General features: G+C 33.7%; 2 protein-coding genes across 3 annotated transcripts in view; both read left to right on the top strand.

Annotated features, from left to right (window-relative positions):
- Positions 1-13,614, top strand: part of LOC136814452 (uncharacterized) — a 792,139-nt gene that overhangs the window by 19,882 nt on the left and 758,643 nt on the right. The gene's annotated exons all lie outside the window — the stretch shown is intronic.
- On the top strand, positions 3,112-13,434 carry LOC136814427 (uncharacterized). Of its 2 annotated transcripts, XM_067070973.1 has the most exons (8): positions 3,112-3,306; positions 3,516-3,726; positions 5,618-5,675; positions 7,366-7,473; positions 8,070-8,231; positions 9,549-9,626; positions 9,921-9,998; positions 11,568-13,434. In XM_067070973.1, the coding sequence occupies exons 2-8, from the start codon at positions 3,542-3,544 to the stop codon at positions 12,912-12,914; spliced, it is 2,016 nt and encodes a 671-aa protein (XP_066927074.1). In that variant the 5' UTR covers positions 3,112-3,306; positions 3,516-3,541; the 3' UTR covers positions 12,915-13,434. The 2 variants fall into 2 exon arrangements, with proteins under 2 accessions (XP_066927074.1, XP_066927075.1); XM_067070974.1 differs by lacking the exons at positions 3,112-3,306; positions 3,516-3,726; positions 5,618-5,675 and adding an exon at positions 7,160-7,199 and having other exon boundaries at positions 11,568-13,433.

Here is a 13,614-nt window from a genome sequence, read left to right as displayed (position 1 = left end):
AAAAGTTTTATCGACTATCTCAGGTGATATAATTAGTAATTGAACAACGTTGACTAAAGTCTATCTCAAAATATTCTGCAGCAGAGACAAAAACGGCTGTAAGTTTTGATAGTATTCAAATTGAATTTGCGGTTTTGAGCTTGTTGAAAATATAACCAGGAGCAAATGACAAAAAATCAAAAAGCTTTTTTAAAAAATATGAAAAATAATGGTGAATAAACAACTCTTTGCAGCATTGTGCTGAAATCACCATATTCATATAATTTTAGGATGATATCCAATTTTCATATTCATTTTTCAATTTATACTATTTTTCTAAATATATTTCACTTTTCCTTTTGCAAAATAACAATGCACGAAAAGATCTAATACTCTGAAATTCTAAAATTCGGTCAAACTTTCCACAAAAATGGGGAAGATTAAGTGTTAACAAGATGAAATGAATGACCTCAGTTTGACTTTGCTCATGATTTTGCTTTCAGGCTATTTCTCGGACTCGTAAACCATATCGTATTTAACACTGCCCGCTTCTTTCCAGGTACCATCTTAAAAAAACTACGATCAAAGATGACGGATATAGCTTGGTCCAGGGTTTATAAAGTTCAGTGGTTATGATATAGTTTTCTCTACGGAGCTCATTTTTGTCGAGTATCTAAATATTTTCAATAATTTGTTTTCTGAAATGCCTTACATGCTGTTGGCAAGGCTCTCTCTGCGTAACGTATTTTCCTTCTTTAAAAAGCCGAAATATCTGGCAAAAGAAAAACAAAAAAGATGGAAAGGGAAATGGTATTCTAAATAAATTATTGCTTAGCAATCATATCGTTTTTTTTATACGAACATCCAAAATTTTTGAGGCCTTAAGATGTTCTTAACATGTTCTTATTTTCGCCATTTCTTGCGTATTTTTGTCCATTTTCCTAAGAAATTGGATGTTTTAAAGCTCGCGAAGCCATGTTCTCAGCTTGTTCTTAACATTTTGGCCTTATATTCTTATGTAGTTTGTTCTTATAAAAAAAGTGTGTGTTCTAAATAAATTATTGCTTAGCTCAATTATATCGTCATCTATACTTCATAGGTACAATAATTTTCGAATTTCGATTGTTTTTTAGTTTCAGTTATCAACAACAAACAAACACAAAAAAAGATACATAATTGCATTTTAGAATTAGTTATGCAATGGAATATTAGAAACCACTAGTTTTCTTTTATACTGCGAAAAGTGAGGCCTTAAGATGTTCTTAACATGTTCTTATTTTCGCCATTTCTTGCGTATTTTTGTCCATTTTCCTAAGAAATTGGATGTTTTAAAGCTCGCGAAGCCATGTTCTCAGCTTGTTCTTAACATTTTGGCCTTATATTCTTATGTAGTTTGTTCTTATAAAAAAAGTGTGTGTTCTAAATAAATTATTGCTTAGCTCAATTATATCGTCATCTATACTTCATAGGTACAATAATTTTCGAATTTCGATTGTTTTTTAGTTTCAGTTATCAACAACAAACAAACACAAAAAAAGATACATAATTGCATTTTAGAATTAGTTATGCAATGGAATATTAGAAACCACTAGTTTTCTTTTATACTACGAAAAGTTACTCAACTCAACACGTTTTTTTTATAAGAACAAACTGTAAATAAGAACAAATGGCTTCGTTAAGAACATTTCAAGGCTTCGCGGACTCTAAAACACACAATTTCTTAGAAAATGGACAAAAATACTCAAAAAATTACGAAAATAAGAACATGTTAAGAACATTTTTAGGCTTAAAACTCAAAAAGTTAAGAGCAAATTCAAAGAATTCAAAAAATTTGGATGTTCTTATAAAAAAAGTGTAGCTGCTACGGTTGCAATTATTTATAAAAAAATCATTTGTTTAATATAAGGTATTCTATCTTTCTTATAAGTACTATTAAAAAAGGCTTGGTCTACTTTCAATTATAAAGTGAGAATGTTAAATATCCATCTCACCAATTGTTTGATAGTGCAAATCAACGGGGTTGACTTTCTTTAGCATCCCTGTCGTGTTTCAAACTCGGTGGAAAATTCGGCTAAATAACTGTTCTAGGGCCCAGTTTTTGCAGACTCAATTTTCCACCTTTTACATTTTTGAAACAGGGGTTGTTCTATTAGCCCGTTTAAAAGGGCGATTAAGTGATAGGTTTGAGATAAAGAGTCGTAGTCCAGTTACATTAGTTAGACACCCACAGTTACGTGGGAAGGCAGAAGAAACTCCCTATCCAACCCCCATACTGTATAAGCACATTTTCTTCAAAACTTTTTCAAATAAAAAATCAAGATATTGAGAGATATCGAAATAGTGTCGACAATCAAACACACTCCACCTATCCTTAGTTTCAGTTTGTATCAAAGTAATACACTTTTTTTATAAGAACCAGTAAAATTTTGCTGAGCCTCGGCTGTTCTTATTTCTTTTGGCACTTTGAGCCTCAAATTGTACTTATCCTGTTCTTATTGATAGGGTGTAATTTAGGAGTCAGCTTGAAATCGTGTAATTCCAGGTTCAGCATTGGTCTCAAAGTGTTCTTATTTTTTTGGCGATTTTGAGCCTCATTGTTCTTATAAAATTGTACTGATAAAAAAAAGTGTTTCGGTCATTTGTCCGTTGCTACTGGTATTATAAGAACAAATTCTTCAAGAATACAATGTTCTTCTCAGATCTGCAATGTATACAAACTGGAAATAACATAATCTATATAATATCTGGAACCAAACTACCATTGTTGGACTCGTCAATAAATTTATTTTATTCATGTACTTAGTATTGGTGATCTTTTAAAAAAAGTTCTCAGCTATTCTCGTATTCTATTCTATTATTATAATGTTCTTATAGAAATCATGTTCCGACCAATAATACCATTTTCGCGTACGTAACTCAATATTTCCGGATGAAGCAATTAGTAACAAGCCATTAATTACTTGTTGTTCTTCTCTATTGTTCGAAAGAAAAAAGACAATTGATTGCATTTGAAAACAAGTCAAATAGTTAGATCGTCAACAAAATTTGTTTAAATAGAAAGTTGAGGTCGCTATATAGCAATGTAGGGTACTGTGGTAAGCCGGATTATCCAAAATAGTTATGAATATCTTCTCTTGTATTTTTTACTGTTGTTGTAGAAATTTTAGATAAATTTAGAATTATGTGGAAATATTTTTGGCAAAGGTTGTTCAATGGCAAGTTGTTGAATCAGTCATCATGCTTAAAACTTTTGCAGGGAGCTTTTGTAAACAAAGGAAATTTGGGATTATTGGAAGATGAGTTTTAAAGGATATTGGCATTTCCAAAGTATTTTAGATTTTGTAAACTTTGCATCCTTTGATGACCTGGGTTTATTGCAAATACATATTTGATTTTTCAATATGCAAGATGAAACTAACAATCTCTTGATTATGAATATTAAGAAAAGTGGACATTTTGTGGTTCACTCAACCACTGGACAGCCCTGGAAAAAGAAAACAATTGTATTTAATTCAATTGACTTCATTTTTTTTCAGGTATCAAAGGTAAATAAACCAAAAAAATGGCACCAAGAGGTTATGAATATGAACTTGTCGGAGAAAGTGCACAGAATATGGATTTGAAATGTCCAGTTTGTAAACATCTAATCAGGGATTGTGTTGAATTACCATGTGCACATACAATGTGTAAAAATTGTGTGGATTTCATCTCCAACGAACAAGCTAAAAATGGCACACCCATAGATGAGTAAGTGAATTTAATTTGGTTTAACCCATTTACTGCCGAAATTAAAAATTTCACCTCTTGGAATTTCATCGTTGACTTTTAGAAGCTCCTGTATGTGGTCTCAGTTTTGCTTAATTTTTACAAATTCAATAAAAAAGTTATTGCCCTTTGAAGTACTGCCAGTTATCGATAAAATTGTTTTTCTGAAGGGATACATTAATGCACTTTTACTTACTGGTTCCGAATTCGATGTATCGAACATATCAAAGTATGAGGATTGAAAATAACAGAGGAATAGCAATTTTCGGATAAGAACAGAAGGAAGTCTGAGTGTAAATAGAAAAGGTTTTCCCTTTTGTGTGGTTGCCATTAGAAATTATTTCTGTTTTTCCCGGAAAATTTTCTACTTGGCAACAACAATAAATATTGTAGATTTTCATGAAAACAAAATTACACGAAAGTTATGAAAAGTTATATCTTCTAATTTTAAAACTAACACTTTAAAGAAAAAAATTAATATTTTGAAAAGTATTTTTAATTGCTAATTTACGGACCGGAATATCTTGATTAGCTTTTTTTTTTAAAGTTTTAAACTTTTTAATGACTATAACTATTGTGAAATGTCACTGGACTTCCTTATACCAATTTCGCGGTTTTTTTTCTTATAACAGGAGGGCAGTATTTTTCTTGTTCATTAAATTGACTTAATATGTAATTAATTACGCAACGGGGAAATTTCAATTAAATTAGCGATGATTAAAGCATTTGCACAAGATACAAAAATATTGACATAGAAGCAAAATCATCAAGTGAAATTTCAATATTGAACGATAGCGAAATCTATTTCACAAAATTCTGACCCAGTTCAATATATTCTTTCTAAGTCTGAAAGATCAATATACATTTAAAAGATATGATTTCTCTGATCTGATATATTTTCAAGAGACACCGATGTTATGAGAAAATACCTTGTAAAAAATTGTCACCAACCTAACCAATTAAGCTTGACTTAATGAATTGAAACCAAGGTTGTCTATGAACACCCCCTGGGAAAATTCCAAAACCTATAATTCAAACAATTATTTTAGCACAACCCCTCATAATACTGCATACAAAGTAACCTTATCTAAAATGCCTCATTAATGGACTATTAAGCTGCAATCAAACTTCAGTTTGAAAGGACTGAGTATCCAAAATAATGATGTTCGGATGTTCTTAACTTTTTGAGTTTCAAGCCTAAAAATGTTCTCAACCTGTTCTCACCATTTTAGAGTATTTTTGTGCAATTCCCTAAAAAGACTCGGGTGTTTTAGAATCCACAAAGACTTCTGATCTTGTTCTTAAATTGTTCTTAATATCATGGCCATCGAAGCCTTATTCTCTTATTCATAGACCCGACAGTTGATTGATTGTAAGTGACATTTAGCCTGTCAATAAGGCACTAGCAACAAATCAGCTGTTATTTCCGTAATGTAATGTCAGAATACATTGTAATGGTGCATATCATGATCATAGTTTGTTCTTATGAAAAAACGAGGATAAACTCAAGGCCCTGAGCAGATGAGCTGATAGAGCACCTGGGGGGGGGGGGCTCAAGGCAAATGACCTAACATGCATGCGGCCCTTAAGGGTATACTTTCCAAGCTTTCCAAAGTGCACTGTAAGGGTTGAAATCAGCATAGATGAGATGAATTGTACTCTAAGGATATAGACTTTGGAAAATCTGACCATATTCTGCCTAAAAATGGTGAAGAAAATTCCAAGAAAAAGCACCGTAAGGGTCGATTTTTGCCCAAATTTTGCAAACTTTTCTCTGCACTGTAAGGGTCCGATTTCAAAGGCCTAATTTTGTGCCACACGTATGGGCGCTTTTTTTTATAGCATTAACAACAACTTGTATATTTCTCTCCAGGGATGATGAAGAAGATACAGTGTGTCCGATTTGCGAAACAGTTTACATTCTGGATTGGGTAAGAATATATACCGTTTTATTTTATAGCGGAGTCTCCATAACTCCATAACTAGCGACCGTAGTGCAGTGGTGGAGCATCCGGCTACGGTTTGCAAGGTTGTGTGGCAAGGTTGTGGGTTCAACCCCCAGCTGGGTCATACGAAAGATTCCCAAAATGGTACTTGATGCCTCTCTGCTTGATGCTCAGCAATTAAGAGAAGGATCAAGGGTAAGTGGAGTAATCCAGGGAGAAAGAGTGGCGCCCTCACCTACTTTCGGGTAGATAGCTATCGAAAGAGGAGCCTTCGGGTCGCCTCCGACTGCGGTCGCAAACCTACTACTATAACTCGAATGTCTCCTTAACTCGAATAAGTCTCATGGTTCCTTTCAGCTAAAAATGACTTTTTATAACCTTTCTCCATAACTTTTCCCCCGTGCGTTTTTTAATTATAGAGACTCGAATGTAGTTTGATTTAGTACATCGGAACAACAGTGACTGCGTAACAAGCTCAAAGTGAACCAATCTCTTCCTAATCTCCGAGCAGATTCTAAAATTCCACGCATAGCAAGTACTAGTAGGTCATGGCTCCGTAAGCGCACATTTTTTGTTCCACATCCCTTTAAAACGTAACGGGGTGCGTGGGCAGAATGGAAGATCTGTTATTGAATTCCTCCCTGCTCAGTCAATACATTCCGGATTTTCTCCGAAGAAATTGTTATTAGCTTAATTTCATTATCATTTCTACCCAAAAAAACCAAGACTGTTCAAAAACAATTCTAAGCTCTATTTAATTGAAGAACTGGACATTTCTCAATTGCTAATTTCCTTTCTAACAATTTACATCCTCAAAAACAGTATTTCTGTTTCTTTGGCATTTTCCAACCCCGTCCCATTTGAAGGAAGTGTCAAAATTGAGAAATTTTTTTAAAACTATATAAACGACTTCCGATAATGACCCCGTCTAAACAGGTAGTCTAGGTGGAAATCTAAATTTGAGCAAAAAAATATATTCAAATTTCACAAATCTGAAAAGTTGACAGTTTCTAGTTTCTATATATTGATCGTTGTTTTCGCTAATTAGCTACGTTTTTTTATAAGAACATCCAAAAATTTTATAGCCTTCAAATGTTCTTAATTTTTATAAGTTTTCAAGCTTGAAAATGTTCTCAACATGTTCTTATTTTCCCTATTTCGTGAGCATCTTTGTCCATTTTCCTAAGAAATCGGGTGTTTTAGAGTCTCCAAAGCCTTAAAATGTTCTTAAATAACTTGTTCTTAACATTTTGGCTATCACAACCTTATGTTCTTATATAGTTTGTTCTTAAAAAAAACGAGTAGTTTGCAATCATATTGCTAAACACAAGGGGAGATAGGGGTAATAGGAAATTAGTTTTATGAAACTAAACCTGTCAACTTTTTTAAAATAAATGATTTTCCTTAAACAATTAAAAAGAAGTTCCAGTTTTACCCTAAATAGTGAATCTTCACAAAATCTTTTTCAAACCTCGCCAAACCTGCTAAGGAATAAGAAGTCAAAAAATGGTAACTTGAATTTATTTTTCAGAGAATTTATAAAAATTGAATTGCTGAGAAAAATTCGTTTTCGTATTAGATTGGGTTTATAGTTATCGTAGATTTGGGTTTTTAAAACACAGAAAATGAAGATGAAATTTCTTGACATTTTGATAATTCTTTTTGCTCACTGTAGGTGAAGGAAAGCAAGGCAATGGACCGAATCATATTGACATCAGTGAAAATCAAATGTTTACAAGCACAATTAGGATGTGATTGGCAAGGTGAACTATCCTCAGTTGAGGTAAGAAGAACAGACTTTTCAGGGTGTGTCCCCGAAAATGTACTCTATAACCAGAGTGTATCTCACGTTTATCGTTTCGTAGTACCTAGTAACTCTACGGCAATGAATTTTGAAATCAGCCGTAGATATTGGGTCTGTGTACAGACTACCGAAAATGATGTAACGAGTCCAACCACTGGAGAATTCTTAATGTGTCTCAATGAATTCTACAGACATATTTTTCTATGTCATTTTAGAGAATTGATTTGATGAGAAATATGTTTTAGAAAGTCTATGCACTCAAAAGCTTATGGACGAAACATTTTTCACCGAACACCTTGATTGTGATTTTAATATTTGATTCGACTACATTGATGCCACGAGAAACTATGCTTAGAATTCCTTTCCCAGTCACAGGTTAAGTAACTCATAAATGACTAGACTGTCAATATAAGCTAGATAATATTAACTAATACATAGCTACTGAAGAAGGTCTCTTGCCGTAAACTCTATTTGATTCTTCCAGATTCATTCGAAATATACGTCACTATTGACTTGTTGGAAAGATATCTATGAGTGGTAAAAGTGACTTCAATGAAATGTCGTTTTTTTTTTAGAAACACGAGGAGAAATGTAAATACAAGTCTATCCAATGTTCGAATAAAGGATGTCGTTCAGAAATGATGAGAATGAACTTACTAAAACATTTGAATAATTGTCAATATCAAATTGTTGCATGTGAATTTTGTGCAACTAAAGTACCACAAATTGATATGGAGGTATGGTTGATTCCTTTCTACTATATTTACTGTATTTTTAAGCATCTCCTCTGCCCATCGGGTACAAGAACAATAGCCCTATGTTTTGAAGAATCTTAAGTCCAGTCTGGCCAAGAGAAAGTCCTTCGCTCGAGAGGAAAAAACTGTTGAGTTGAGGGGGATTTTTCCTTGTTTTTGTATGTTTTTTCTTTGCAACTTGCAAGTCTAGTAGGTTGATGCAAAAGAATATCTTCTTCAAATTTAAAACAATGCCTAGGAATTCTGATTTTGCTGACGCGTGATAAATAAACGATAAATTCAGCTGGGACACCCGGAGAAAGAATTTATGATGATAACAGTCCAAAATTTAATTTGAAAAACATGAAAAATCTTCATTAAAATACAAAATAATTTTCCTGACGAGTGATTAGCACACTAATGTTTAATTAACAGTTGTAAAAAGAGAGTACAATGGAAAAAGCAGATTAACTTAATTAAATACCTAATTATATGTGGGCGACTGTTTAAGGGAATAATATCATATTTCTCGGCTGTTTTATTAAAGCTGTATCTAGCTGTCTTCTATTGTATTTCATTTGATTACATAAGCTAATTTCCTGGACAAGTGATTTTTCGATGACGAGTCATATTATTGTATTTGTACAAAACGACTCATTAATTAATTTGTTGATATTTGCTTTCTTGAGATTTATAGTTCCTGTAACTAACCAGGGTTTCTTAGTGTTACTGATCTTTAATATTATACATGGCGCGTCTCGTAAGCTTCAATCTTAATCCCCAATATTGTAAACTTCCTTGATATAAAGTCTCATCAAATGAGATTTCTAAAGTCTACCTGTGATTTCGTCTGTTACACGTTTTTTTAGAAAGAACATTTTTGAAGCCTTCGGATTTTCTGAACTTTTTGAGTTTTAAGCCTAAAAATGTTCTTAAGATATGTTCTTAAGATGTTCTTATTAAATTGACCATTTTGTGAATATCTTTTACCATATTGCTAAGAAATTTTTTTGAGTCCACAAAGCCTTAAAATGATCTTAACTTGTTCTTAACATAAGCCTTATGTTCTTACATAGTTTGTTCTTACAAAAAAACGTTCGTATTGCTTGCATTGTATGTGATTTTAAAGTGTTTTGAAAGAATACTTATCATAAGGAAAGTTACTGCCATTACAGCATTCGAAAACCCTAGTTTATGAAACTGTCTAGTGTATTGACAGCTACGCCCAAGTTTCAAATCACAAATCATACAAATAATTTTTCACAGTTGAAGAATTTTTCAAAATTTCAAATGTTGAATTCTAACTTTTATTCTTTTTAGGACCATCGCATAGACTGTGACTTTTGTCCGAAGAAATGTCCAAATGAAAACTGCCAAGTCAAAATTAGAAATACAGAGGTAGTTATTGATGATGTATTTCTATAACAACAGCAATACTTTTAATTGTTTTTCAGAATAATTATGATAGCTGGCATACCTTGGTTTAAATGCCCAAAATAAATAAAGGGCAATATTGTGCTGTCTATTCTTGGCACTATTAAGTATTGTAAAGAAATTTGAGGCATTTTAACAAAGAGCATCTCTACTACATTTGGTCTTTGTTATTAAGAGCTGATGTGGCCATTGAGTGGTGAGAGCTGCTAGCATCGAAAAAAGGTAATTTTATTACGTTTTTGTTTTTCTTTAACATAGCTTGATGCACATTTGGAGCAAGATTGCCAATATGAGCCAGTGGAATGCAGATATAGCGCATTTGGTTGTGAAGATAAGGTAAATTGAAATAATACGTTTAGTAGATCCTCTTCCTCGCGCGAGGGGGTCTATCTAACAAATCCTGCATTACTAAAAATAGACAAATTTCATAAAGAAGGACAAACAAGAACGACAAATTTCATAGTTTGCCGTCTACAACCCCGACCAAAAGTGGCTGTACCACCCCTACAGATTCTTCTTTGTTTATCACTGGAATTAACTACATGTGGTTTAAAAGAACGACAATTTACGCATGCGTGTTATTCATGCAGGAATTACAAGACGAACCTACTGACGTACATGATAGTGACATTTTAATACTCAGTTTGAACTGACCAATAACAAACTTGGAATTAAATTAACTTAACTAAAGAAGAGAAATTTAAAATTCATTAAGGTTAAATTCTACAACAAATCGGGAACATTTTTGGCTCGTTTTTTTCAAATCACCCTTAACTTTAAAATCCCGCCGATGAAAATGCCAAAACTTAGATTCCTTAAAAATCTGTATAAACACAGGCAAGTCAAATGCAATTGAAGTGTATTAGTAGTCGCCAGTGGAATTTAAACTACAGTAGGTCATTGCCATCGGAGACGGTTGTGTGCATACATATCAATATTAACTTTTCCTAGTAACCCACTGGTTACCTTTTAACAAAAAGGAAAATGAAAATGAAGGAGAAATCTCATTATTATAGTCTTAAAACCTGGTTTTTAGACAACTTCCTTATGTGTGTTTAGAATAGTCTAATCTGGATTTAAGCTTAAAACAACCGGTCGTCGAATGGATGTTGAAAAGACGACGAAAGAGGATGTGTTAATATAAGACTGAAAACAATGTGAAACATTGGAAATGAACTCTTTAATCTTTGTATCTTTATTTCTTGACCTGCTTATATAATTACAAAATAGATGTAATTAAGTACAGATCAAAAATATATTGTATTGTCAAACAACACCGTACTGTTGTCAACGGTTTCCAAGGCTAAACTAATTGATCAAATTGATTCGAAAAGGAAATTATTTTGTCGCATCTATTCTCTTTCATTCAATGAAAACAAGTTATATAGAAGATTTCGTGTTTACTGTTTCAATCTAAGGAATTTCAGCTTATCCTTTCCCCATAATCCCTTGAAAAAAAACTATAAAGCAAGATACAATACTTAATTTCCAATCAGTTGATTTTGTAACCTAATTGCATTAATTTGACACAGTAAGAATATAACTTCATTTTTACAGAGGTATGATAGAAATAGTTTATGGGGCAATTTAATTTGTTTTCTTTTTTTTTTGTTGACGATGTATAAATTTCTTAATTAGCAGGATGACTAAATGAAGAGAAAGACAATTTTGAAATTTTCTGTCATGAAAACAATTTTCTCAAATTAGAAAAAAAGCTGAGTGGGGTTTGTGGTATACAGCTTTAGAAACCTTCTTTGATCGACGTTTTCTGGAAAACAGTTAGTGGAAATTCTAGCGATACTTCGTTCAAGTTAAACAAAGTGCTTTCTTCGTGTGTGATTATAATCAACTTTGAATAGCAATTCAGATAGCAATTTTTTAAATATTTTTCTTGTTCTACTACAGATAAAACGAATCGATATGAAGCTCCACTTGGATGAATCAGTACACGATCACATGTCATTACTTTTCAAGAGTAACCAAGACCTTGAGAAATCTCATCGAGAAACAAAACAGGAGTTAGATGATGCTCAACAACGATTGGTCAAAACAACAATGGTGTTGAAAGAATTCAATGAAATGTTGAATCAAACACGACGAGAGCTTGAAGCAACAAAACGTGAATTTGCAGCATTCAGAAAGGAGACATCTGAGAAAATAGCTGAACAAGATGCACAATTGGAGAAATACAAGAATCAACCAAGAGCTCCTACACCAACCAGAATTGAGCCTCTGAAATCACCACGTGATAGTCCAGTCTCCAAGAGCCCAAGGCAAAGTCCAGAACCAGGCACCAATAGCCCAATCGGTCGCAAGTCACCAGAGCCTGTTAAGGAGCGAAGAACACCTTCTCCAACATCAGATGACAAAAAAGGAGGAATCTTAAAGAAAGCGAAATCAGCTGACAACTTAACAACAGCTGGACGTAGCAGCTCACCTGTCACATTGAAATTATTCTTAAAGAAATCTGATTCTCCTATTAACGTTACACGTTCAGATTCGAACGCGTCTTCTAGTTCTTCGTCATCGGCCGGCTCCACCAACCCGCCGCCTCCTCAAATCGTTTCCAAGAACCCGCTTTCTCCATTGACTCCTTTGTCACCAATGTCACCAACAAAGCGCGTCTCTCCTCCACCACCAGGAGCCAAGGATTTACCAGACGAGCCAAGAAGCCCACAAAACGGCGAAACCACGTTACAAAGAAAACGCCAAGCCGCCATTAAGCCTATTATTACACGCCCATCGACGCCACTTCAATCGATAATCGACGCGATGAATAATTCACCCATTAATGATTATCCACAACATTTCCACGCCATGATGCAGAATATGGAACCAGATCGATTCTACGTTGTCAACGGTGATCTTCTCATCAAGGTCAATACGTTCGGATCGTTACGTCCGTACGCTGTCGTTTACGTGCAACCGTGGGAAGAACGTAGCCGTAAAGTCTTCCAAGAAATGCGTTTAAACAAACGTACAAAACATCACAGCGAACGTGTCTGTATTGAAGCTAACTCACAAGTTGGAATTGTCAAACTTCTTGTTAATTGCACTTTGCAAGACACAATCGTATCCGTTGTTTGTACACAACAAAACACAGCTTTTCTTCCCTCCTATATCGAAACTATGGGATGGGGCTTCCAAGTACCTGCTGGATTACACAGAAACGCATTTTTCCATCAAGAAAATATGTTGTTGAGACTCAGACAACGTATTCCAGATGTTGAGAGAATGGCAGCTGGTATGTAAATAAACGAACACTTTTTATAATACGAATTTGGGACAAAGTCTTACAATATTGTGACTATGGTATTATTTTTTCTCCTATGTATTTTTTTTAAAGAAAAATGACATTTTTTTATTGCATGATTTATATTTTATTTTTGGATTTTTATTTTTTAACAAACAATGTGTAAATACTTTTCTTTCTTACCTTTTTACTAATTGCTGGCAATAATGATGATTTTTATAAATATGATTTTGAACCGAAGCAGGGTCTAAGCTAGCAACAGTGTTCTCAAAATACCTACTCTTGTCTCCCGAATAGACGTCCCCCCCCCGCTAATTCTTAAGATACAAAAAAGTCCATCCCCCCGCTCTTATTAAGACCCCCCCGCTAATTAAATTCGAATAAGTCAATATTTTATTACAGTGTAGATAGACCTTAAACTTGTTTAAATTTTCCTTTTTGTTGGTATTGGTTCTTATTTTACGTGTTTATTTGTTAAAGTTTCTTTTTTGTTGTTGAAATTGATACCAGTTAGAAAAAAATCTGTATTTAAAACCTCTTATTCCATCCCCCCCCCCGCTTATTAGAATTTAGAAAATTTTCCTACCCCCTGCTTATTCGGACCCCCCCCCCCCCGTCTATTCGGGAGACAAGAGTACTGTACTTTACATAAATGCGACTCGTTGTTCTACCGCATCCAATCAGATTTTCAAAAAATTC

This window comes from Clytia hemisphaerica, unplaced genomic scaffold (genome assembly GCF_902728285.1).
Source record: "Clytia hemisphaerica strain Z4C2 unplaced genomic scaffold, Clytia hemisphaerica genome assembly, whole genome shotgun sequence".
NCBI lineage: Eukaryota > Metazoa > Cnidaria > Hydrozoa > Leptothecata > Clytiidae > Clytia > Clytia hemisphaerica.
Note: the sequence above shows the minus strand (reverse complement) of the source record. Positions and strands in the feature narration are given on the sequence as shown.